General features: G+C 44.6%; 4 protein-coding genes across 6 annotated transcripts in view; 2 read left to right on the top strand and 2 right to left on the bottom strand.

The window, feature by feature from the left end:
• The window catches only part of rhoq (ras homolog family member Q), a 30,000-nt gene extending 23,327 nt beyond the window's left edge, over positions 1–6,673 (top strand). For both annotated transcript variants that reach the window (XM_064318046.1, XM_064318045.1), the window contains 3 exons: positions 2,381–2,545; positions 4,419–4,514; positions 5,093–6,673. In XM_064318046.1, coding sequence (XP_064174116.1) covers positions 2,381–2,545; positions 4,419–4,514; positions 5,093–5,248 — 417 coding nt within the window. In that variant the 3' untranslated portion in view covers positions 5,249–6,673. The remainder of the gene's footprint in view (positions 1–2,380; positions 2,546–4,418; positions 4,515–5,092) is intronic.
• On the bottom strand, positions 5,542–13,794 carry pigf (phosphatidylinositol glycan anchor biosynthesis, class F). The gene is made up of 5 exons (XM_064318044.1): positions 13,561–13,794; positions 12,809–12,900; positions 12,253–12,369; positions 9,826–9,934; positions 5,542–6,027 (listed from the first exon to the last, which is right to left on the bottom strand). The coding sequence occupies exons 1-5, from the start codon at positions 13,792–13,794 to the stop codon at positions 5,914–5,916; spliced, it is 666 nt and encodes a 221-aa protein (XP_064174114.1). The 3' UTR covers positions 5,542–5,913.
• On the top strand, positions 13,687–18,263 carry cript (cysteine-rich PDZ-binding protein). Of its 2 annotated transcripts, none has more exons than XM_064318047.1 (5): positions 13,687–13,825; positions 15,578–15,643; positions 16,177–16,231; positions 16,367–16,470; positions 16,906–18,263. In XM_064318047.1, exons 1-5 carry the CDS (start codon positions 13,750–13,752, stop codon positions 16,968–16,970), a joined length of 366 nt encoding a protein of 121 aa, XP_064174117.1. In that variant the 5' UTR covers positions 13,687–13,749; the 3' UTR covers positions 16,971–18,263. The 2 variants fall into 2 exon arrangements, with proteins under 2 accessions (XP_064174117.1, XP_064174118.1); XM_064318048.1 differs by lacking the exon at positions 13,687–13,825 and adding an exon at positions 15,045–15,210.
• Positions 18,264–19,196: 933 nt separating this feature from the next.
• On the bottom strand, positions 19,197–25,262 carry gch2 (GTP cyclohydrolase 2). The gene is made up of 6 exons (XM_064318042.1): positions 24,463–25,262; positions 23,084–23,193; positions 22,203–22,258; positions 21,293–21,324; positions 20,946–21,030; positions 19,197–20,563 (listed from the first exon to the last, which is right to left on the bottom strand). The coding sequence occupies exons 1-6, from the start codon at positions 24,767–24,769 to the stop codon at positions 20,434–20,436; spliced, it is 720 nt and encodes a 239-aa protein (XP_064174112.1). The 5' UTR covers positions 24,770–25,262; the 3' UTR covers positions 19,197–20,433.
• Positions 25,263–25,757: the final 495 nt, after the last annotated feature.

The raw sequence follows: 25,757 nt of genomic DNA, 5'->3' as shown, positions 1-25,757 counted from the left end.
TGAAGTCACAGGAGTCTGAGCCAGAAGCAGAACACACAACCCCCCCCCCACACACACACACTCAAAAATACAAACACACACACACACAAAATACAATTCTGTAAGGCTGTGTAGAATTCACACTATACAAAGCCATTACACACCACACACACACACACACAGAAGCATGGACGCACCCTGGCTGGCCTAGCCGCAGTTTTGTTATTGTGCTTACCTGTGAGCGGGGCCAGCGGCTCCTGACAGCGGCACCCATCAGCATTAAAGAGTCAAGCAGCCGTCACTCTGCCTGCCATAATCTCTCTGCTGGTCCTGCAGAGCAACCGATGGTGCCACTAAATCATCATTTACAACTGCTGTCTGCCAGGGGGACGCGTAGCGCTACAACCGAGCTGACACACTCTGCATTGTTCCTCCTTAATGTGGTCTTGGAGCTGAACACACACACACACGCACACGCACACTCTCTCTCTCTCACTCAGTCTCTCACTCTGGTAAATGCTAAGGTCACATGATATTTCATAGTTGTAGAGTGAACTTTGGACTGCTCCCCAAACAGGCAGACAACAAGGTGGCTCTATTTAAAGACAGGGAAGAGAGGGGGTGGGCCATGACAGGTGATGCACTAAGATCAGCGAAGGCCCAGACTCAGGGTGTGAACTAGGTTCAGTTGGTTGACTGTGTGCATTATGGGCTGTGAAGATGATATCAGAGGCAACCGTGAGCTATATGCTCTGTACTGTACACGGATAGTACCAATTTCAGTCTCATGATGTGCATAGAATTGCAGGAGCTACCAATAATACAGAATGTAAAGAATAGGTTCATTCCTCGCCCAGTCTTTATAGGAATATTCATGTTTCTGATGACTGAAAAAAAATTGAATTCCAGAGCAAAGACAAGGATTAGTATTGAGTGCTGGGTTCAGTTATGGATAATCTGGAAATGTGGTGAAATAATTTGGCACCACCTAAAATGTCTCTCTCTGGTCGGCCTCTGTCCCAGTTATTAACTCTGTTAGAGACAGCCAAGCACATGCAGCTTTAGTCTCTCTGATGAATGTCACCTGTGTGTGTTTGCATAACACTTTTTCCACACTAGCTCTTTCCATAAAAACGGTCATTATTCCACAAGTGGCAGACACCGCCTGTAACACTGGAGGGTGGGGATGGGGAGTGGGGTATTTGATTTTGCGTTCTCTATGAAATTCTTCAAGTTTGTTGGGAGGGGTTGCTGAGTATGAGTACCAGTGGGGCAGGGGCAGAATTTGGAGGGGGTGTGTGAGGGCCATGCTAGACTGCCTCGTGCTAATTAAAAATCAATGCGACCGATCGATGCTGCTGCACTTTCTTCAGCTCCTCAATCTGTGCTGGATTCAGCTAGCTCTGTCAGCAGCCTACTCATTAAAACGCACACACATACGCATGCATGCACGCATGCAGAATGCACACGGAGGCGCCTGCACATATAGATGCCCATTTACAAATGCAAAAGCACTTACTAAAAGCTCACGGACACTCAACGATAAGAATGCAGCACCAGTATAGTAGTCAATGTTCAGAGAGAATCCAGACTAAATTATTTGAACTCTTACAGCTCTCAATCATAGCAAGCTGAGTAGCAAGAGCATCATGGGAAGGTGATTCAAGATTCATTTATGTTCCTCCACTGCACTGTTTCTCTGTTTCTCTCTCACTGCAAAACAGGTAACCATGGCCTATGCACTGTAGTCTGAAATTAATAATAGTTTTTCTTATACCTTTAAAATTACCTTTAATTTACCTTATACCTTTGTGCGATATTCAGGAAGGAAACAATAGTCATAACTCTAAAATAACATTTACCCAAATTTTTTCCAAGCTGATTAAACAGAACTGAAGAAGTGAGAGTGGAGGAGGCCGGCTGTGGAGAGGGGTAAATGGGGCCCCTGTCCAAAGTCTTTGGCCCGCAGCTGCAGGCTTTTTTAATCTTCTCCAGACTGCTGTTGCGCTGATTCCTGGTACTCCACAAAGAGCCATTTATGGGGAGCGCAGCAGGGCAGCGTTCTGGTGTGCACCTGAGACTCACAGCTTCACATCGCAGTCGGGGTTAAATGTTATTGCACCACTTGCTTGGATATCCAGTGTGACTCGCACAACATGGATCATTTCACAGTGTCCCTTTACACAGCTGGGTATGTACTCGAGCCACGCAAGTTAAAGTGCTGTGCCTCTTACAACGGTACAGTGGTTCCTCATGTGGGAGTTGAACCCGCAACCTCCGTAACCGGTGCTCTACATTGCTGCCCTTAAATGATGCACAGTTGGAGGTTGGCTGATCTGGACCTCTTCTCTGTCTCTCTCTCTCTCTCTCTCTCTCTCCATCTCCATTCCCAACCCTGCAGGAAGACTATGATCGCTTGAGGCCTTTATCCTATCCCATGACCGATGTCTTCCTCATCTGCTTCTCCGTGGTGAACCCGGCCAGCTTCCTGAATGTGCGGGAGGAGTGGGTCCCCGAGCTAGAGGAGTACGCCCCCAGCGTCCCCTTCCTGCTCATCGGAACCCAGGTGAGCTCAATGAACCGAACTGGGACCGTACCAGCCCACCCAAACTGCTCCCAGTCCCAGTCTGAGTATCTCTGGGGTAGAGGCGGGCTCAGGGTTCCGTAAGGGGTGCATGTGGCAGCCATATTCAAGCAAGGAACCAGACCGTAGCTGGGCCAGATGGGTGCCCTAATAATCAACTTCAGTTGAGTGTCATCTGGAACCGTTCAAGGAAGTGGCTCTCCTGTCCTGACTGCATGTGGTCCAGTCAAGTCTCCTGCTTTTCAGCAGGAACAAACTTTTTAAGCATTAAAAAAAGCATCGAATCTGATTGTTCTTCATGAATGTATTTGAAAGAACAGAGAGGTAGATGTTTTACTGATGTAATGAGTTGCTATCACTTTAAAAAGATATTTTGAACAATGAAAATAATGTATATTTTTCATACTAAGACCGGAATAACTTGAACAGAAAGAAACAGCAACAATCAAAATCAACAAACAAGAAATCAACAACACATGAAATTATGAAAATGTCGTTATATCTCTGGCCCAAGAGAGACAGATAAAAGCACACCCCGGTATTCCAATAATTATCCAAATTCTGTTGTGGAAATCACAAGAGTAACTTGTCATCTATTTTAAACTGTGTATCTAAACTTTATATGTGGGTGTCAATTACAGTTCCTAGGATGGCAAGCACTTAAGTCTGGATGGGGAGTTGGGAGGGCAGGGCCTGAGTGTTTGGAGGTGTGGTTGGGGCAGTGCTGGAGTGTGGGTGTGTGTGATTTGTAATTCAGCGTGTCAGAGGACATTTGCTGATGTTTTATTGGTCCATGGATTAATCAGTGGTGATCATGAGGTGAATACTAATGAAGTGGTGATCGATTGGCACGGAAAGTAGAATTAGAGATGACATCAAGAGGTGTGTATCTGCATGTGCGTGCACGAGGGGACTCTCATTCTAGATCTGATTGGAAGATCAAAACTGCAAGGTCTTCTCTGATTGGCTGAGCACACACAGATCCACACCAGGTTAGATTTGAACATCCTGGTCCTGACCCCAGTCACCCTCTAAAAAAGGTGGAGAAAAGGTGTGTTCACAGGTGTGTGTAAGTGTAGGAGAAGGAGAGTATTTTCTCATGTGGGTGTATGGATGCGTATGTGGGCACACGCGTGCAGGAGAAACAGTCTGTGTGTGGCTGTGTGTATATGGGAGAGCGTACGTATGGGGTGTGTGTATGTATATGTGTGAGTTTTTGACAGAACTGGGGGAGGCCCTGTTTATTGAGGTTGGGGTGCGGGGGTTCTGGGGCGCTGGTATGCCACATGCTCTGCTGCAGCCCTCAGCCCAGATCCAGCTGAAAAATCAGGAAGCGGAATGTTAATCGGATCCAGAGGTTGTTTTTTTCCAGGATGGAAGGCAGGCAGAGAGGGGCAAGACCCATCAGCTTATTTCACTGTAAATGTTGGGGGGGGTTGATACCAGGTCCAGTGTAGATTTTCATTCCTGGAACCCGTCGCTCTAAAAACAAACCATCACTGGGCGAGTGTTATGTGATCGGGGGGCATTGGGGGGGGCGGTTGTGTTGGGGTTGGAAGAGTGCCTGAAGGGGGGGGGGGGGCAGTGAAGCTGAACTTTGACCCAATGAAATGGAGAGCCTGGGGTGTGGGGGTTGAGCAATAAAATAACAAAATGAGCACACGCATGATTTCTCTATCTCTCTTCATCGGGGGGGGGGGCGAGGGGCTAGTCAGGCACTAGTCATGTTGACTGACACCCCCACCTGCAGAATGGTGGACTGGGGGGGGGGCGCAACTAGAAGGGGCCCCCATTTTATACTCTGGGAAGGACTAAGCCCTGTTCCACAGACCCACTGACTGTGCCTCTGTTTCAGATCGACCTTCGAGATGACCCAAAAACCATCGCCAAACTCAACGACATGAAGGAGAAACCCATCACGACAGAGCAGGGTCAGAAACTGGCCAAGGAGGTAGGATCTGAAGGGCTGTCTGGGTGTTCAAATTTACTGTTTACTTTTGAATAGAGATGAGGGCAGAACGACAGTAATGTAACTGCAGTATTAGTGCGCCCCACACCAGACCACTGCACACCAAAGCTGAAAGCAGTCTTGAGTTATTCTTCTAAGAAATAATTTGCAGTCATGAAAGACCCCATATGTCTAACATGAATTTAGTTTCCTGAGGCATAGTTTGCCAATACAATATCTACATCTCTTCTTCCTTAAAAATAATCATGCGTGTGTGTGGATCTGACCGTGACTTTAACGGAATCCTCACCACTGTCCTAAGATGTCTGAAAAGCTTGGTTGATGTGGGTGTGGTGCACCCTTGGTGAATTATGACAACAGAGCATATTACAGAGCAAACCATTCGCTAGTTAACGGTTTCCATCGGCGACGGCCGGGAGGGGCAGCTGTGCTCAGGAAGTCATGCCTGCACCTCCCGCCCAGGCCTCTGCACTGACACGCCTTGTCGTATGACGGTGCATGTTGATGGATGCTTATTGATGGATGCGTATTGACGTCCCCTCCACCCCCCCCCCCCACAGATAGGCGCCTGTTGCTATGTGGAGTGCTCGGCTCTGACGCAGAAGGGGCTCAAGACGGTCTTCGACGAAGCCATCATCGCCATCCTCACGCCGAAGAAGAGCGCGCTGAAGAGACGGCTGGGGTCGCGCTGCATCAACTGCTGCCTCATCACGTGAGAGGGACGGAGAGAGAGAGCGACAGAGCGAGAGAGGAGGAGGAGGGAGGGAGGGAGGGAGGGACAAAGACAACACAACAACAAAACCTGGACAGACAGCCGACACTCAGAGGGGAGGAGCCAGGAGGGAGGAGGAGGGGCCAAAGCAAAGCTGCAGATTGACGGCATTGCACGTCTGGGACTCCGCCCACAAGCGCCCGGGCACTTTCTCAGACTCACACCGGCCCGGTGACCCGCTGGGAACTTCAGCTTTACCGGAAAAGAAACCAAATAACCAAAGTAGCACAAGCTCACCACCGTACCGAAGACTTTTATTTCCCTCAGAAACAACATTTATAATCACTATTTTTATTAATGTCCCATTATTCTTACCTACACCGTTTAAAAAAAAAAAAAAAACACACACAAACACACAGCCCTTTGAACAGCTCTGTTAAAAGATTCCCAATACCTTCCAGATTTACAAAGCCGTATAAATATGTAACAAAAAATTGCAGTTATGCTTCTCTTAAATGTAGGCCAAAAATATATGTTCTTTTTGCCAGTATTTGCATAATGGAATTTTGGCTTTGAGTTTCAAAGTCCTCTTCGGTTTCCAACACCACAGTGGAACGTCCCGTTGCGTTTGGGGTTCAGTGCACCTCTCTGCGCTTGCTTCGCACCCATCTACTTGCACTTGTAGGTCAGCTGCTTACGGTGCCAGTAGATCCAGCCAGGGGCAATGATGAGGCCCGTCAGGAACCCAAAAGTGGCCCCCAAGGAGCAGGAAATGGGCCACACCTTTGAAGAGGGGCACGGAACAGAGGAAATGCAGTCAGCTTCCCCCAGTAACGTACGGACACACAAGCACAAACTACCCAAAGGGAAGGAGAGGTAACTTTACAACAAACACCCCGCCCACTCCCACTGCTCCAATCAGGCTCCACTGCCCCATGTCCCCAGCCAGCAACATCATCGGATGTGTCAATCACCTTCTTTAAAAAAAAAAAGAAAAAAAAAAAAAAAGGACAAGATTGCTTAATCACTGCGTCTTTTTCAGTATGAGTCTGGGATTTTCTCTCTTTACGTGTTTGAGGCCTTGCCCGTCGGGCTGGGCTGACCGCTGTGTGGTTCTGTGACAACACCGTCAGCTTGGCCAGTGGGCCTGACCTGGCCTCCGGAGGGCTGGGACCGGACCTCATCCTCGCACTCTTCTGAGCGGGGAAGACCCAGTACCCTCTGGATCACAGCCCGCTTCATTTTACCATGATGCACTGTGGAGTGAAAGTGCGTTTTTCCTTTTCTTTTCTAAGTGGACCTTGTCGCACAGTACATGCTGTTGTTGGGAGTGGATTGGTCTCACAGCAAAAATATCAGTGACCTTTTCTTATCTTTTTTTTCCTAGGAAGCATATGATCCAAATAAAAGGTGTATATCGTTTTAAGAATCTGTCTGCGCCTGCACTGGATTTCTCTCACCATTTCCTGACATACTGAAGAGAAGAGGGATTTAAGTGCTCCCTCATTACTGAGCTGTAGTTAGGATTCTTGAGGAGGAGGCAGTCTTGTTGAGTTTTTTAATAATTCATAATTAAGACGTTTTACCCTTAAGCCCGTTGAGTGACACGGACTTCCTGTTTACGGGTGGTTAATAATGGAGTGCCGTGCACACGTGGCACTTGACATAACGCTGTCGTCCAGACCTCACAGTGTTAAGGTGCGCTCACCGTCACAGTCTGGGGGACTCTAGCCTAACGCGAGGGGCCTAATGTCAGAAAGGAGCACGGGACAGCTTCCCCAGCGTCTCAGCTGTCCCCTCAGGTACCCGACTAGCACAGAAAATCACTTTCACTGGGGCTTACAGCTGAGTGTGGCTGCTGAGCCGCTCTTGACCTGAAGGGACAGGCGAGGGAGGCACAGTGGATCAGGGAGGTGTGTGCGTGTGTGCATGCGAGAGCGTGTCAGTGTGTGTGTGTGCGAGCGTGTGTGTCTGTCTGTGTGTGTATGTGTGGCGTGTGCATGAGCGTGAGCTTCGGTTAGAGGCAGGAGCAGCTAGCAGCTGTGTGACAGAGATGAGCTTTATCCAGACACACACACACACACACCCCTGTACTGTCTGAGGCTCAGTGTGTGTTTGATCTATGGCCCAGGTCTGGACTGTACAATCACCTCTGCTTTTCACTACCCTGCCTGCCATCTCTCGCTCTCCCTTCCTCCCTTCCTCCCTCCCTCCCTGTTCCTGCCTCCTTCCCTCCATCTCCGTCCCGCTCTTTCTCCCTTTGTCCATCCTTTTCTCCTGTCCCCCTCTGTCTCCAAGCAGAGCGTCACACAGAGTCTCTCTCGTATCAGCCAAGACAAATTGTCTCTGTCCGACGTCGGCACGCACATGGCAACTTTCTGCAGGGAACACTGTGTGCTCTCTGTTCTCCATGGCCACAGACACAGCGCGTCTGTGCCGGGGTGACATCATCGCTACCAGAGACTCCACCTGCCTCGAGTCCAGCCTCAGTGAATCATCAGGAAAGGGCACATCGCTTCCCTCCTCGCACCGCGCCAGCTCTCCTTCAATTTGCCCGTTCACTCGCGTCATTTATAATGGAGCAAACAGACATCTGCATGTCGCGTGCGATGAGGTAAAAGCAGCAGCTCTTATCGATGTTTCCATTCTTCCATAGATATGAATTACACTGTGTGTGTGTGTGTGTGTTTATGAGTCAGCACATTACCCTCTTGCACCCTGTACGCCTGGGAGGAGAGGAGGCAGGTTGACCCCACCCAGCCACTATGACATCACAATGGAACAGAGCAGAGCCCTAGAAAGATGGTTCTGGACCACAGCATCAGTAAGTAAAAAGAAATCAAATTCACACCACTGCTCAACCACAGACAACGGTCCGGGACCAACCACGGTTGCAAACCAGCCAATCAGCGGCCACATTGGTAGCACGCTGACACTGCACCTCGGCCAGTCGCCAATCGCGGCGCTGGCAGCTGGATTTGGACCAGTTCTACACTGCACCCCTGTGTCGTGAGTACCACGGTGCTTTCACCACTATAGTGTCATTTGGAAACCTAAATTGGCTCATAAAGAAAGGCGTCAAGTGGGAATCCAAGAAGGTTTGTAATGCAGATTTTGCAGTGCGCGCCTGACCCCGTTCGTTCCTAAGTGTGAAATATAGATTTAAAGCCTGGAGCGTGTAGAGCCAGTGCACCTAAACCCAGAGACAACAGCCTTTAATGAAATCACCCGCTGAAAATCATGAACGCAAAAAGTGGATTATTTTTAAGCACGGGCCGAACGTTCTCATTAAATATTAATAACGGGTCTATTATGTCTTCGTTAGCAGTCGGCTGAAATGGAGATGTAGCCTCCAGACTGAACCGAAACGAGGCTCTCGGTAATGAGGGGGAATGTTTCCAGCCCGGGCGGTAATCGCTCGGCCGCACCTTGGCTAGGGTGGCCAAACGCCGCTTTCATTAAGACGCTTTTATCGCTTGTGTGATTCATCAGCGTCACCGCCGTCCATGTGGTACAGCCTAGCGCGCGGTTTGATTTATTTACAGTGAATGGAAAGTGCACGTGGTTTAAAAATCGTAGATTTAAACTTTGGAACCGATATCTAACCTCGCCGTACGTCCCCATTCTGTAATTTATTTAAAACGATAGAATACATGCAGCCTTATTGGATGGTTTTAAGCTGGTTCTGCAGTGCATAAATTCTAACTATTGAAGATCATCTAAAGAACTTGTGATGGATGTAACTGCATGCAGGGACAAATGTAGACAAGCCATTATTTATATTCGTGGTGCACAGAGATGGGGTTTCGTGGAAATTAATGGGGAATGGCACAGAGACTACAAAAACAAAACTCTGAGGAGAGAGAGAGAGAGAGAGGGAGAAGCTCCTCTGTTCTTCCCACACAGCGAGAGGGTTCTGGGGTTCTCCTCTGATCTAAAGCAGACCCCCGTGTGACTGCGTCGCGCAGATGTTTCCGCTGTGCAGGATTAGCGCTCGGAAGCTAGCGCGACGCGCTCGGGACGAGAGAGAGCGCCAGCACTCCTACGCTACGCGGCCCTTTCTTCTGCAGCCCGGCTTCCCTTCAGAGAGCGGAGCCCTCGATCCTCCAACACCAGCACGAGGAGAAGAGCCGACGAGCGGAATCGGCAGTCAGGTTATCTACCCCACCTTGCAACGTCAAACCCCTATAAATCTAGAAAATGGGTTTAAATAAAATAATAGTTCACTTTTTGTTTTTGAAACATACTTTAAGTGCATGTCTTATATTGTTTTAGTGAGTGATGAAGGCTACTTTGGGTTTTTAAAGCAGTTTCTGCCGGCCTGGGGTCCGTGGTCTAAAGTAAACGACACTTCAAGTAACTCCAGAGCAGCCGGTACAGCAACTTACTGTTTCTAGATGCAGTGCTTGTGGACAGAAGCATAGTGTAGCGTTTATTCACAATTATAAATGGCAGTTTTTATAACTTGCTAGAACTTCTTTTCTTGCAGAACTGAACAGCACACAGAGACAGAAAGGCAGAAGTAAGGGAGGGGGGGTAGGGGGAGGGCAAGAATGAGAGTGTCAGAGTTTCGGAGCTGACCTGCCAGGGTCGGTCCCAGTCCAGAGGGATGGGGAAAGCTCCCACCCAGGTTCCGATCACCGTGCAGGCTGTGGTTATCTGGAGAGAGGTATCCCAGATTGACATGGCCCTGAAACCACACAAATGCCATTAGTGTGGCGCGCACGCACGCTGCACATAGCGAAGGCATCGCTGTAACTATGGAACCCACACTGCATGTGTGACCTTGAGCGGGGTACACTCCCTTCCCCGCTTCCATAGAAAGACATAACAGCTGTGCAAATAAGCGGAGGAATCCAAGGGTCTCTGGAATAAAAGCCTTAGCCACATACACAGGTAGTAAGAATGGGTAAGTCTGGCTAAACTGTTCAGTTATTGTGTCTCTTTCTGTGTGAGTGAGACAGGCTGCATGGCTATTTGTGCATTAGACAGAGAGGGTGTGCGTGCAGTTGTGTGTGTGTGCGTGTGCTAGTATGAGAGGTTGAGAAAGTGAGTTTATGCATTAGACAGTATACAGACAGCAGTACAGATCAGTTGAGTAAGGACTGTAGTTGACCAGTAATCCCACCTGATGGGGAATTTAACCCAAGCCCCAGACTGTGACAATGCCTTTGCAGCTCCTCATAGTTTATTGGCTGCTATATTCACACTGATACACAGCTGTGGCCGTCACCCTTTACACTGTGTGTGTGTGTGTGTGTGTGTGTATACGTTCACGGGTCAAACTTTCCACTTCACCAAACTACTGAATTATAATTCACTCCTCCAAAATGCTTCACCAGTTACCACTTCAATGTCTTAATAGAACAGGCTGGAATTACAAATAATGGTGCCAAAACACTGCTTCAATGAACAGAAAAAAATGTAAGTGTGGCTTTAGTGTCCTCGGGCTGGGCAGACACAGCTACTCATTCAGACAGCGAGTCTTCAGAGTCTATACCCAGCTCTTCACTTGCACGGAGTGAGCAGCAGATTCAAAACTCGTGTGTGTGTGTGTGTGTACGCGTGTGTCCAACAGTCCGCTGTGTCATGAGTCATATCTGTCTTAGTAAAGATGTGAGAGTGCTTTCGGGATTGAACAGAGTGCAACAAAGTCAGTTTTACTTGAGCAGATTACGGATTCAAAACAACACTCTAGGGTGGGGGGGGGGATATTGCTGGGACCCCTTTAATGTAGGGCAGGGTTTTCTCTGTCTAACACTGGATTAGCTTGTAACACTGGGTTCTGCAGAACAGGCATCCTTTGCAACAAGCGGAACTTCCTACTGATGTTGTCATGGCAACAAAGACAGTATCTCTGTAATGGAAATTTACATTTTCATCGCTCAAACCCGTCAAATAATTCTATCATGACACGATCGTGTCTGACAAGAGCTGAAAGTCAACGGAAGCAAAATACTTTTTTCAGCACTTGATGCTTAAAAAAACATCATATGAAAACACTCCAGGACACCCATTAAAAACGAAGAAGAGCTGGTCAAATGAGTGAAAGACGCTTTTCCTTAGCCAAGAGTTTCCCGGAGCAGTTCTCCATTTCTGGCTTTGCATGGCTTCCCAGCAGCCGTTTCCCCTTTCCCACGAACAGGAAACCCTGACCGGGTGCTTTCTCGCATGTTCGTTCACTTATGAGAATCCTCCTTCTTGTGCAATGCTTTCTCAAAGCGATCACGTGTACTATCAAAAACGAATACATTCCTTTCCACCTTAATTTCGATCGGAGTAACTCAAGGAAAAATGTCTGAAATATCTACACTGTATATTATTTCAAACGATTCAGTGCCAATAGCCAGACAGCTGCCCATATAGTTGAGTAGCTGTTCTGAAAAGAACCACTTGAAGCTCTGAGCAATCCAACCTCTAGTGCTTACGCACCCTCTAGTGACAGTTTTTTAAAATTACAAGAGGTCACTATTTTCAGGGACAATTGTAATTCTACAAATGGTAATAATGCCTGCGTTGTAATTGTATTCCGGTAAATGGTAATGTGCTTAGAGAACTGCAGTAGTAAGCTTAAATAGCATGGAACACCTACACATGTATTTATTTAACCTTTATATAACCAGGATACACACAGAGAGGATCCGGCCGAACCACCTTTCTGCGAGGCAACAGTGCCAACCACTGCACCACTGTGCTGCGCATACTGTATATGTGTGTATATACAGACTACAATTATCCTTGCATGTCTTATGCATATTATAACTTATTAAATTTGCGTTTCATCATTTCAAAAGGAGCGCAAGGAGAGTTTACCTGAACACCACACACGCCAATCGCTTCTGAGTGAGAGCTGAGCAGAACTAAGGTGCGAAATGGATGCACTGTCTGAAAGAAAATGTCTGACGCTGAACCTGAAAGAACGGTAGGACAAAATGGCTAAAATGTGGGAAGCAGTTTGATTGTGCGGCGTAAGAGACAAACGGCTGGAGGCAGGAGGTGTGGACCCACCCTTCGCGGCTGAAGACCCGGATCCAGGCCTGCACGTTCGGGCCCAGCACACACAGACACCTGAGCGTGGTGAAGGAGGACAGCAGGACAGCCAGGGAGAAGGTCTCCAGCGCTGACCTGGGACAGACCAAACGCTGTGTCATTCCATCCGCTCAACCTCCGTTTGGCCAACAGCTTAACCTAAAATGGTGGCCCAGTTCTCTCTCAGGCCAGATGCTCTCTAACCGTGTGATCGCCAATAGGACGCAGGCTGGAACCTCTCTGGGAGGTGAACAAGGGAAGTTGGATGGATAATAATCAATATATATATATATATATATATATATATATATATATATATGCAAGTAGGAAGGGTCATTCAAACAACCAGGGGACTTTTGTTATCAAATTTTTTTCAGCAGTCAGCACACACCGCTACACTGGAGAGCCCGCTGCTCTCAGACTGTGTATTTTAACTGAAAGAAAACTTCTGTCATCAGATTTTTTTAGTTTGAAGATACATTTTAAAAAGGTAAATAATTGTGTAAATACACTCACAAACTATGACGATACTTACTCCAGTACGGTTGCACCATAAAGAACCAGCACAACATGGAAAAACAAGCACGAGGCAATAAAGTGCAGACAGGATCGGACGACCTTGGACACCTACAGTACGACGGAGGACAAAGTGTATTCAGACCAATACAACCACACCAATAAAGTCTTCTGCAGTGCATTTCACAATACTTGTGTGAAGGCAGCCACATTTCGACTGTATTAACTCATCACAGCTTTATTATTGAGAGTACATTTAATAAGTTTTCCATGGTCAAATGAGATTTGGAGAGGACAGACTGGCTGCCAATAATTTTGGTTGGGACAAAGTATTGTGACGATCATTCAATAAGAGATCGTCACAGAAAACCGGAATTCTCCACAGTAGGATTCAGTCATGAGGTTGAATCTCATTCAAATCACAATGTTATTGCAAATGACTAGTGTCCAATGCGATAATGGATACCCAGAAATTTAACTGATGGCAAAAAACAAAAACCTCTGTGCAGTTCCTAAGCAACATGGTGCAGAGGTAATATTACATCAATCATAAACTACAGCTATGAAGGAGGTAGCCCGTCGTGCTTTAATTTTATGCAACATTTTTGATTGTGGGAATGATTAAATTGAGGTTGAGGTTTTCATACATTTGATCACGGTAAGCCTGCAAAAAAAGTAACCAGCGTTCATGATGCAACGGGATGGTATCGGCTGATATCGCTAAGGTGACGCCGACTGTGACTTATCTGTTGTCGTGCATTGCAATCCCACCTTGTAACTCAACGTGTGCTTCTTGGGGGGCGGACTGATGCCCAGCAGCCAGAAGATGGTGATGTTAACGACGACCACTGATCCAGACACGGAATACAACCAGACCAAATGAGTTCCGATCACAGAGTACTTCTCCGCGAAGAAATGCGGCATTAGCGTCGCAATGAAGATGGAGGAAGCTATGATAGCATGGGCGGACACCATGCCCTTAATGTTAAACTCGAGGTCCCTCATGGTGACGATGAGTGGTCCAGTTTTCTTGCTGGTAAGGCAAGTTAAATATTGTTGAGAGTTGTATACTTGTTCAGATCAAATGTTGGAAACTGGTAAAGGTTTGTATTTCTCATGCACATTTGTAGCATTAGCGAACTTGCAACATCGTTTTAGCAATGATACTAGCTATTAATGTAGCGTTGTCCTTACTTCCCAACCAGTGTACGCCATGTGGCTGTATAAAGATAATGCAACCGGCTAAATGTTAGATGTTAGATTTATCGCAGCATTATTATTATCTCACATTACATAATTCAAATCTGCGTGACAAAAAGCGAACTAAACAGCTAGCCAAATTGGATAACAAGTGAACGTAGCTTGTAGCAACAACCAGCTAACGTTATTGTACAGCAGGTTGTTCACTTTATACTTCGTAACGTATACCACCAGCTACTAAATACAAAACCAAAGGATGAGGAATTGTCATATTACGAGCTTGCTTGGGATAGCCGGTTTTGTGGGACTGTGGAAATACTAGCAATTTATCTGATTTAGTTACAAGATATATTAGCTAACCAATTGCGTTTTATAACAATAACTTGTTCCCAACCACTTTTAACGTTAGACCGATATTCTAGGTTTCCATGTGTATTTCAACCTCTGAAGAAGACGTTGACTTACCCGTGTTAACAAATATTAGATAGCCAACTGGTCACTTAGCCTGATCTCTAGGCTGGTAGACAGAAACAGGACTAACTGTAACTTGAGTTAGCTTGCTCCAAAATGAACCTATACGCTGCTACTAATTTCTCTCTGACAGATACAGACCACGTTCAGAAAACGACCAACATTCGCCACTTTTGCCTTTCCTTCATAACGGCGTGTTCCATATGTAGCTGTGTTCGGCAACTAATATAATACCTACTCTCTACGTCTAAGATAAATACAGACGACTGTCCTATGCAATTTGTGGCCATTCATTTTAACGCTTCCGCGTAGTTTGCGTGGCCAGCAAGGTCAACATGCAAGTAATGTAGGGTTAGCACAGCCCCCAATAATGCTCACAAACATGGTGGGGGTAGTCGAAAAGTGTCATTGGTGGAGAGGGCATTCATTCAAATTCAATTATGAAATATGAAACACAGTTACGGTCTACGGTCAGAGTTTGTTCCACATCACGGATTATATCACATATATGATATAATAATGCACGTATTCTCGAGTAGACGTCTTTAGAATAAGACCAAACTGGCCAGGGTATCTCTATAATTGTGAAGGTCCCGCCTACCATCAGTCTCGACTGCCACCGGAAACGGAAATCCTCAATAAGAGTACAGGAAGTTAGGTTTTGTGCGACGATTGTTGTCAGTGGATTGGAACAGTAGCTGTTGTTTGGCGTATTTTCCCCAAAGTTAAAAATCATGGTTTGCGAAAAGTGTAAGTATTGAGCGTTCTAAATTGTGTCATTAGCTGCCAGTTCAGAAACACGCATATTATTATTTTAAAAAAAATAATTGTGACGTTAGCTCGATTGCATTACCTAACCGTCTATATTGGAGGTATTTGTTTGTTTAACTAGCCAGCGTTAGCAAGGCCGCCATCTGTGAATGGGGAATGGCTGTTGTGGACAGGTTATTTTTTTGCATTACTGACTTGGTCACTGTTTTGCTAGCTTTGGCTAACATGGCAGTTACTTTGTAACGCCAAATTAAGTTGTCTACGTTTGTGTACGGAGATGACGTCATTGCTAATTAAACGTTTTTTAAATAATTTTTTTCCTTGTATTTTTTGAAATCTTGAACAGGTGAGAAGAAGCTTGGAAGAGTTATCACTCCGGACACCTGGAAGGACGGAGCACGGAATACCACAGGTAGTAGAGATCCACTGTCTTTAGATTGTACCTTGTTAACAGTGGCTAAATATCTGCTGCCCTAAGTGGCAAGCAGTGCTGGTGCAAAGAATAAGGTGCACAACTGTTTCTATTTTATTTTTTTATACTTCTTCCAGACAAGGTGTGGGAGAGAGGGTTACTGATAGAGGTATCTCAGTACGTTATGGGGGGGGGGGGGTAGTTAATGGCAGGGAATCAAATCCCCAGCAACATGGGGCAATTTGTATAGGTTGAAAGTCGGCATGGCAGAGCATACCCAAACGTGCCCAGTAGCAGGGTGAGCATGTATACGTGTTGTTTATTCTGTCTGCCAAAGAAGCCAAACCTTGACTTATACATACAAAGATGCTTTCTGCATGTGGATAGATGGGAGGAAGTGTTGTCTCTAATCATGTAGGGTGATTTAGCAATGTTAATATTACTGTGTGATAATAATTCATATGACTGAGTTCGTAAGCAGGTGTCAGAATAAACGTAGCCAAATTTATGATCTAGTGCTTTGTCTTTTCCAGAGAGTGGTGGGCGCAAGCTGAATGAAAATAAGGCTCTCACATTTAAGAAAGCAAGGTATGTCATGGTAAAAAAGGTTGGCTGATTTTTCTTCAGTCAAGTTTAGTATATTTGCTTTTTTCCCCCGCCTGTGTTTTCCCATGTTGTGTTTCTGAGTTTCTCGCTGAGACGACCTGTTTCTGCTTGTGACAGGTTTGACCCGTACGGAAAGTCTCGCTTTGCCACCTGCCGCATCTGCAAGAGTTCTGTCCACCAGTCGGGGTCAAACTATTGTCAGGGTTGCGCGTATAAGAAAGGTCAGTAGCAGCACATCCACACCATTCTTCCCTCTTGGCTTGGCATTCCATTATAGTTTTCATTTGGCACAGTGACACTACAAGATTGACTGATCTGTATAGTGAAGAATACCTTTACAGCTTATGTGCTTTAATCTACTGAGTCATTCCCACACGTTTAGCCGAGGTTACATAATCTATTTAGCCTAGTCGTTGGCCTTACCAAGAATGTTATAATTGCTTACAGTCTATTGTAATGTAGTTTGTATAAACAGGATATTTCCTGGATACATCTTGTATTATGAGGGTAAATGTCTTGATCAAAGGAACAAGAGCAGAGCATGAACCATGATGCAGTTCTGTATTTGGAGATCTCAATTTTAATAGGGAAACATTACAAGGAAATTCTTCGTTTTATACATCCGGTTCTAAATAAGAGAATATGTGTTTGGACAGGTATCTGTGCAATGTGTGGAAAGAAGGTTCTGGACACCAAAAACTACAAGCAGACCTCTGTGTGATTATACACTGATTGCCATCATCGCCCCTCTCGGGATGGGGTGTGTATTTGCGAGGCGGTCCCCAGTTCCATCTTCTTGTGCAAGTTTCACTGTGGGCTGTGTGTGTAACACAGCTACGTGTGTGTGTGTGTGTGTGCTTTGTGCATGACAGGGTGAATCTCTGAAAAACCCTTTGATGTTCAATCTCTCAGCAGTCAGCACACACCACCACACCAGAGAGCCTGCTGCTCCCTTTCTGTGTATCTAAAGGTTATTTCTCACTGTAATAACTGAAAGAAAATGTTTGATATTTTCTGTCATTGTAAGTGTGCCAGAGATATTCTAGCTCCTAGATAAGAACCTTGTCTTTTAAATAGTTGTCGTTTATCTTTGAAAGCAATACATAGGCTTTAACTGTTCTATGAGAACATGACGGACTGTGATCATAATTGATACGCAAATGTTATAATGTTATAGAGACACTACATGGCCATTTTTGTTTAACTATGCAGGTTTTTTTTTCTTGCTCTTTTAGCCATGTGCATTTATCAGTAGGCTTCACAAAGGAGCACCGCACTTCTAAACATTTTCCTTTGTCTTTTAATGCCTATTTATTGTGGTCTTAGGATATAGGCTGGTCTTAACCGGCTTTAAGGATTACTCCTGTCGTGGTTGCAGTTATAAAATGAACTGTAGATTAATTCCCAGTGTGCGCTTATTTCATTAAGATGATTGCACGCCTCTCCAAACACAGTAGATTACATAATGAACAGCAGGAGTAGATGCAACTTTCAGATTTAGAGTTTTAAGGAAAAAGGTCATGCACTCTACCTTACCTTTTTTAAAGATGGAGGTTCTGACATTTATTAAATGGCAGTTCAACCCTGAAGCAAAACCATGGCCCCCATCTAAGTTTTTAAATATGTTTATCTCTTGGCTAATGTTTAAGGCAATCTGCGCCCCCAGATAAGTGCATAAAAATAGGGAAAAATGCCAAAAGCTACACATCAAGCAATATTATTTTAGTTATACTTACATTTACAAACATCAGGGATTTTACTACTAGTCTCTGAAAAGATTTAATTTTTTACTTTGGATCTGAGGGCACTTTAGATATGTCATCGCTGCGTGTCTGCAATACTGTGGGGAGGTTTCGGAGTACAAGCGGGTTTGGCTTTGCTTTCACAGATCACTTTTTAGGCAGTGTTAAAGCTTTTGTTACTTTTACAACTTATTCCAGTGTGAATATGGCAAATGATACTGATTCTATTCAATGTATACCTGAGGTTGGATTAAATTATGTCATTAACAATTCGTATGTTGTCTTTTAATGTCTCACTTATTGTAGAGAAATGTTACATTTTCACAATGGCCACTCAATATGTGGCTTGAGTACATTTTCCTTCAGTTTACATCACATTTTAAATCTATTTAACTGACATTCATTTAGGTTGATATTAATTTTCTCCGCTGAAGCAGATGAGTACCTGCATGCTTTGTTTTTTTTGTATTTGGCATTCATTTTAATGTGATTATGCCTGGCAAATAAATTGCCTTTGTGCATACCATTAATAAGTTGCTCTAATGAATTGTACTTTTCAATTGCTATTGTACATTACTTGGATACACAAAGTTTGGACAGTGAGATTTGTGCCTTGAAAGGGCAATACTGTCTAACTCTTCATTTAGATAAGTTAGTGGACGTAATATTCATGGTATTTTACTGGGATGTTTTGAACAGTCAGTTTGTAAACTGGTATTAAGTTTAAGTGAAAACACTGTGCCTTTCACAATCCAGAATTGTACTGGAGTTGAGAGATTTACATGTGTGCCTGTGTGTGTGTGTGTGTGTGTGGCTAGCTATGTCACATAAGGGTATTTTGACGTTAAATTGGTTGTATAATCTGAATTTGGAAAAAACTGCAATAGGCTGCTTATACACTGTTAAAAAAAAAAAAAAAAAAACTTTTGTATACTGTGTTGATTTTAATTTTCTTTAAAGTAAGCACAAAGGTTACAGTTTGCATATGCCAGTGATTATTGACTGTAATCCTTTCACTGTGAATGGGTGCAAAGCATGATGTTGTGCAAACATTTCTGCTTCATTGCAGCATAAGTAGCTCTGACATTAAGCTATAGCCTATTTGACAATGATTGTGTAAACATTCTATGCCAAAGTCGCTGTCCAGTTCTAACAGTAGGCTATTTCATAAGCTACTTAAAAACCAACAAACCAAATGCATTAGATAGCTTTATAACATGTTTATTTGGGGATCAATATACAATACATTGTTTTAAAATGACATTGTAATGTATATGAACAATACAGCTAAACAGTTTAAATAATTTTATTTTTATATTATGAGGGCCAAGACAGTTCTGGCAATATACCTTTTAAGTGCGAGAAAAATTCCAGAAGGGTTTGGGGGCAAAATTTGTGTTCCCGTGGGAGACTGTTACTTGAATAACATTAAATAATGTTATCTGTCAGTTGAATTATTCAGATTTGTTCTAGTGTTCATTGTGAGCAGCATCCGAAAAGATAAACGCTTGCAATAAAGTTAACACTCCACATTGACAGTATGAATGAAAATATGTTCAGTCGTTCATCCTAGTTTCATACTAATGCAGACATGGATCTTTTCCTATTACAGACATTTGTCTTATTAGGTATATGACACAAATCCTGTAATACTGTTCACACAGTCTGTCAGAAGAAAACTGTTGATGCTGTTGTCCTATTTACAAAATCTAAAATACAGGAAGCAAGTATAAAAATCGTGGATATGTGCAAAATAAGTCCTCTTTTAAAGCACTTATTACAAGGAGAACTCAAGGCACCGGTCTCGATTGTCAGGGCATCAAAGACTATTTTTTATCTTCACTTTCGAGAATGTTTGCAGTTTTCTACATCTGATGTTGCACTGATTGCGCATGACAGTCCTGTGAAGCACAAGCTGATGTTAAAGCTTGGTTAGGAATGTACCACTTTAAAAAAAAAAAAAAAAAGACAAAGCATTTTATGTGGATAACATTTATGGTTAATTGTGTCTTTTGACTATAATTCATAAGAAGTGATGCTAACAAAAAATATATTTATAAGTTAATACACATAAAGCAAGTTTCTTGTATTGCCAGAAATGGCTATTTTGCTGGTGGGCAATACTTGAATGGTTATTTGTTTTCATAGAGAAATACAGTACAGGCAGACAGCTCTTCAGGTACGCCCCGAGGTGTGGTGAAAATGTTGATGACAGAATGCTCACAGGGTAAAGTATAGGTAGAAGAATGCGCACAGTGCTACATGTAACTCACGCTAACGGAATTCCTTGAGAACCTGTGTCCTGTGATGTACTCGCATCTCAGAATACACATCTCATTAAAGAGAGAAATGGAGACAGTAAAGGAAACGTGGATTGCAGTACTCGGGGGACAGAGGGCGCTGTCAGTGTTGGAGTTGACGGTAGACTGAGGTAGAAGGGCCCTAGCTGTTCTTGGCCAGGGACAGGAACTCCTCGCGGGTCTTGGGGTCCTCGCGGAACACGCCCACCATTGCACTGGTGATGGTGCGACTGTTCATCTTCTGCACGCCTCGCATGACCATGCACATGTGCCTGCAACATGCAAACACCTCTGCTCTTAGCATGAAGAACAGGAACGAACTGCACACCCTAAAAACCTGCACAAGACGCACCAAGAGAGTGCTTGGTGTAGTGCTGTATACTCTGGTGCATCTCTAGCAGAGGTTTAGGTTGTGACATCAAGAAGGTGGAACTTAATGGAAAAGCTTGCCAGCTTATGTATAGAGGACTCTTGGGGTGTTCAATCCAGGCTTGACAAAGTGCTGCATACCCTCTAAGCCATTTTGTAAACGACTAGCCTAGATGGGCTAAACTTTCTGGTCTTCACCTGTAATGCTAGCATGTTGTATGCATGCAGTAAAGACAGCCAGTGAGTAGATGCCAGGAATTTTGTATTGGTGTGGGTGACACTTACGTCGCCTCGATGACCACTGCCACTCCAGCCGGCTGCAGTGCCTCGCAGATGGCGTGTGCAATCTGCTTCGTCAGCCGTTCCTGGACTGCGGGGGTAAGACAGAGCCTCTTACTGGGAGGGAGGGGGAACAGCGCTTCCACTAACATAGCAGCACGCTGGCTACAGAAAGACACGAGAGACCAGGGCACTGGCATAGCAAGGAACACAGTGGGGCTAAGCCAGAAACACTGGGGTTCTGTCTTCATAACAGGAGAAAATAACGGAGAAAAGGACTTCTGATCAGACTCCATAAGCCCGGGAGGGGTAGTGCATGATGGGAGGAATTCTGCGGGTGGGGTCTCACTCACCTTGGAGTCTCCGGCTGAAGATTTCAACAATTCTGAAAACAAATAGTGAAATGACAGAAATGAATATGAGGGAATTTACATCCAGGCACAAATCCCACAGCCAAATGGTCGTACATGGTACACGATAACATTTAACTAATTAAGAAGCTCTCCATTAATACTGATATCCATGAAGGCTTGAGGCAAGTGTGCTGCCCCCGGTGAACTTCATAGCAAATCGATGATGTATTCGTGCTTGGGTAAATTCCAGTACACTCTGCCGCCAGTCATTTCAGGTGAATATCACCCAGGCCCCAAACAGAGGATGAAGGCAAACACAGGCCAGGGCTCTCGTGATCTGATCTGGACTCAGGCCATGTGTCTCTAGAGCTGGGTACTTCACAGAACAGGCCTTAGTCACAGTCACCACATTTGGGAGACTCAGCACTACGTAGGTGCGCAGTGTTTCGGGAGGGGCGTGTTCGTGCATGTGCACGTGCTGGCACGTTCAGAACTGCAGAGAGGCCCCTGGGACGCACCCCACTCCGCCCTCCTGACTGCGCCCAGTGAGGAGAGAACGGGGCGTTCACACACACACTGTCCACGCAGAGCGGTGCCCGGGGATTTCCTCAGCTCTGAGAACGGACTCTGCCTGCGTTCACACGTGCACCCAGGATGCTCAGCCAGGTTTACCCCTAAGCTTCCTGTCAATGGGCCGAAATAACAGAAGAACGCAGCCATTCGAGAGTAACTCGTCCGCTGCCCCTCTCTCACTTTCTCACACGCACCGCTAGTGCCCCGACCCGGCAGACGGGACCGAGGGGGGTCAAATGAGTTTCTGTGCTGCCTGTGATCACAGTCCATTCTCTCACTGTGTGTGTGTGTGTCTGTGTGAGTGCGTGAGTGAGAAAAAGAGACTATGTGTACTCACCTTGCCAGTTTGCTCAAGCCGACCACTTTTTTACTTGGAAGATATCCTATGTGCACCTGTGTATTACAGAGAGCGCAGTGTAGGTCATAATGTACTAAAAACTAAAAGGAATGAGATAAATAGAATCTAAACACACACGGAAAGCATTTGACAACTGCACACTGGAGACAATTCAGTAATGGAATACTCAATTACAATATACAGCATATGCCAATATTTCAATATTCAGCACTTTATGCAGTAACACCTGTGCCCAGAACACCTCAAAAACCACCAGACACTGCGGCGGCCCCCCAGGACTGGAGTTTGACTTCTCTGCTCTAATATGACCCTTCAGGGTCAGCTCGACTTGGATCCAAACCCTTAGTCACAGTCTTAGTTCAGTAGGGTCCTGAATGCCCATCACCCTCTAGGACTCCCAAGCACCTCTTGCTCACTATTACTGGAACAAAGGTCATGATGTACAAAGAGGCTTTGGCTTGCCTTTGTAAGCCCTGATCCAGGCGGATCACATAAAAGCCGATCAATCAAAAACTCCAAACTCAGCTGGAACCCAAGTTTTAGGTATCAGGTGGGGAGCAATCTTCATGTGTCACATGCTCTCGTCTAGGTCATATCCAAGCTGGTAACACCTAATCATCTCACAACTCCTCCATAATGCTAAAGAAAGGACAACATTGGAGGAACACTGTATGTTAGCTGGTATGGTGCACTCTTCCTGGGCCTGGTGTGTAAGATTTCAGATTATGCCCATATGTTGTGAGGCTTCCTCCTCTAAATTCTTGTTTCTCTCACACCTAAGTCTTGTATTGTTGTGTTCCCTCTTATGCCAGTGAGACTGCGTACATGCCCCCGTATTTCACTCAACCCCCGCCACCTACCTTTCCAAAGAACGGCACCAGGTGATGTTCACAGAGCGAGAACATGTCGATGTCTTTCACAATCACCATCTCATCGTGGTCCTCATCAAAGATGGCATTGTTCAGGATATCTAAGAAAGGACATTTACAGAGCAGAGACGTGAGTGTTTTTTGAGTGTTTAATTACCATTAAGTGTGCTAATAAGCATCTGCTTGAGTACCTAAAGTCTCAACTTCATATTGGACATTTGTATGAAGAAAGAACTGCAAGTAACATTTCGCTGAGCTCAGATCACTAAGCAGTTCAGAGTACTGTATTGTTGGTAACAGAACAAAGTTTGGCCAGTATACAGCACGGGTAATACAGGGTCAGCACCATAGCCTAATCATGGGTGGGTTGATTGGTTGATATTTTCAAAGATTACATAAAATGTTAATCACCGATTCCCATTTCTCCTCCGAATTAACATGCTATTATGACTGCTTCCGTTTCAACAGTGTATTTCCTATTACACTAATAATCTACAGGGAGAAACAAGTGTACTGTACATAGGCTAACATCACGAGCCTTGTGATGTTGTTTGAACAAAAGAATGTTAATCCTAAAGATACCTACCGTATAGCCTACAGAAGGTAAATAAAATGAGAACTACAACTAGGTCCAAACTCAAAAGCAAACCACATTATTAAGCATTTACCTAGGCTATGGTTTCTTTACTGTATGCTGCAACTTGTACATACACGGTAAAATGTCCAGTGTTAACTGAACTCTTACAGATCGCATACGAGTCCAATAAGGACCATATATAGGCTACACTGTTAGAGTTGATTAAACACTGAACATTTTACTGTGTAGGCTACATGATGGTATCATGCAAGATTGGCATAAAGCACACAGTTCACGCTGGTACACAGTCCTCACTCCACTGGGGTCTTATTTGTTTAAGGGGAATTTATGACCGTGTCATTGATTATACACAGTCAGTCCAAAAGCCGAGATAAGAGCAGTTCTTTTGCCGCGAAAAACACTGACCGTGGTGCTCATTTTACACAGATTTTCCAAGAAAATTTTTTGGAAAAAATTGTTTGAACAAAAAAACGGGATGAGAGCAATTTAGACGGTGAATCATGGAGTTAGTCTAATACCAAAGTAAATATATGACCAAAAATGAAAAAATGCATGTATAAATTAATAGAAATATATATAAAAGAATTATATTTCTGGAGTAACTCATTTCTTATTTCGCGCCATGTTTCCCTCCCACCTCTTCCATCTGCTATAATCAGGGAAAATCAAATCAAATCGATCATTGAGACAATAATGATTGAATGTCGATAAATAAGTGACAAATTGAAGCGATTATGTTATGGTCTAAAAGCCAGTTGGACTGCGTACTCACCGTAAACGGTCTCGTGGTAACCCTTTGTGAGAAACTGCATGGCTTTTGCGGCACGGAGCGGCGTCCTGATCAGCCCTTGGCGGTCGGTGTTCTCCCCCAGTCCCCGAAGGATGCTGGTATAGGCAGCTTCCAGCGCCGGTAGGTTGGACTCGTCCTCCAACTCCTTTCGGGATTTCTCCTCGTTGCATTGTAGCGCAGCCTTCTTCGCTTCGATAGAGAGCTCACTGAACCCGTTATGACACAGAAACTCACTGACAATCTTATCATTGCGCATTCCGTTCATTTCTGCAGCTTTCGTATATTCCATTTAACAAATCAATGGATGCTTCGCGTGCAACTTGCCTGTTTAATTTAAGATGTTCTTTAAAACGCTTCAATATCAATATCAGTTTCTGGGATATTTTATCAACTTTTTATGTTGTTCCAACGCTGTTTACCGAGTGTCGCCAGCAAGCACACTGCTGGTTCCATCCCGCGAGCATTATTTATAGGGCTGGATAATACTCACCATAGCGAATGTGCTTTAATAATGTCGTCACGTTGGGCGTCACGTAAAAACATTTAGAAGTGTGACCACGTGCAGTTGCACATAATTCATCACGACCGCTCTGTTTCCATACAGCAGAAAAGGCTATGCGGCACCACAAGGGAAATTGTGATCTGATAATTGATTGTGGCGATTCTCTGTGAAAAGGGCTGAGAGACCATAGGGGAGAGTGAAGTCCCGGCAGCTTCTTTAAGACTGGTGAGATAAAGCACATGACTGGCGTAAATACCTGGATCGGTTCGGCGCCTTTAGTATGGAAAAATAGACACTCAGGTTATATTGCCTATATGTATTTTAACCTTTGGCCTTCTTCAGCGTTTCTTCTTTCTTAGTGGGAGTGTAACACATGAAGACAACTTCCTCAATTATTAATCAAACAATTAAACAAACAATTACACAATTATACGGAGTCATATATGCAAACCTGAGAGTACATAAAAACAGTCCATTGCAGTAACATTTTCTATAAGTACATTATCATTAATAAGTTATACAAGAAGTTGGACAGTGTTAACTTAACCTTTAAACTTATGGGATACTCTGTTTGTGAATAATATCCAATACACCCCTCTTTGCAGAAGTTTTTATTTTTATTTTATTTTATTTTATTTTATTATCTCTGTCACCATCTCCTCCTCAATGGCATCACCGATTCAGTATCTTGACATCTCAGCATCTCCTGTGCACCCTGTGCTCTCATGATTGCGTCATGTTTAAAGCACTGTTTTTTTTTTTTAATTTGTAGGAT

This window comes from Anguilla rostrata, chromosome 18 (assembly GCF_018555375.3).
Source record: "Anguilla rostrata isolate EN2019 chromosome 18, ASM1855537v3, whole genome shotgun sequence".
Classification (NCBI taxonomy): domain Eukaryota; kingdom Metazoa; phylum Chordata; class Actinopteri; order Anguilliformes; family Anguillidae; genus Anguilla; species Anguilla rostrata.
The sequence above is the reverse complement of the archived record's forward strand: the minus strand, read 5'-3'. Positions and strand labels throughout refer to the sequence as shown.

Coding starts and splice junctions, on each gene's coding strand:
- cript (XM_064318047.1), top strand. CDS start 13,750: ATGGGCGGACACCATGCCCTTAATGTTAAACTCGAGGTCCCTCATGGT. Junction 15,644..16,176: donor CGGAGCACGGAATACCACAG/GTAGTAGAGATC, acceptor TGTCTTTTCCAG/AGAGTGGTGGGCGCAAGCTG. Junction 16,471..16,905: donor GGGTTGCGCGTATAAGAAAG/GTCAGTAGCAGC, acceptor GTGTTTGGACAG/GTATCTGTGCAATGTGTGGA.
- pigf (XM_064318044.1), bottom strand. CDS start 13,794: ATGAGGGACCTCGAGTTTAACATTAAGGGCATGGTGTCCGCCCATGCT. Junction 9,935..12,252: donor CGGGTCTTCAGCCGCGAAGG/GTGGGTCCACAC, acceptor GTGTGGTTTCAG/GGCCATGTCAATCTGGGATA. Junction 6,028..9,825: donor ACTGGGACCGACCCTGGCAG/GTCAGCTCCGAA, acceptor CCCTCTTCAAAG/GTGTGGCCCATTTCCTGCTC.
- gch2 (XM_064318042.1), bottom strand. CDS start 24,769: ATGGAATATACGAAAGCTGCAGAAATGAACGGAATGCGCAATGATAAG. Junction 22,259..23,083: donor TGGTGCCGTTCTTTGGAAAG/GTAGGTGGCGGG, acceptor TGTAATACACAG/GTGCACATAGGATATCTTCC. Junction 20,564..20,945: donor GCAGTGGTCATCGAGGCGAC/GTAAGTGTCACC, acceptor TGCATGTTGCAG/GCACATGTGCATGGTCATGC.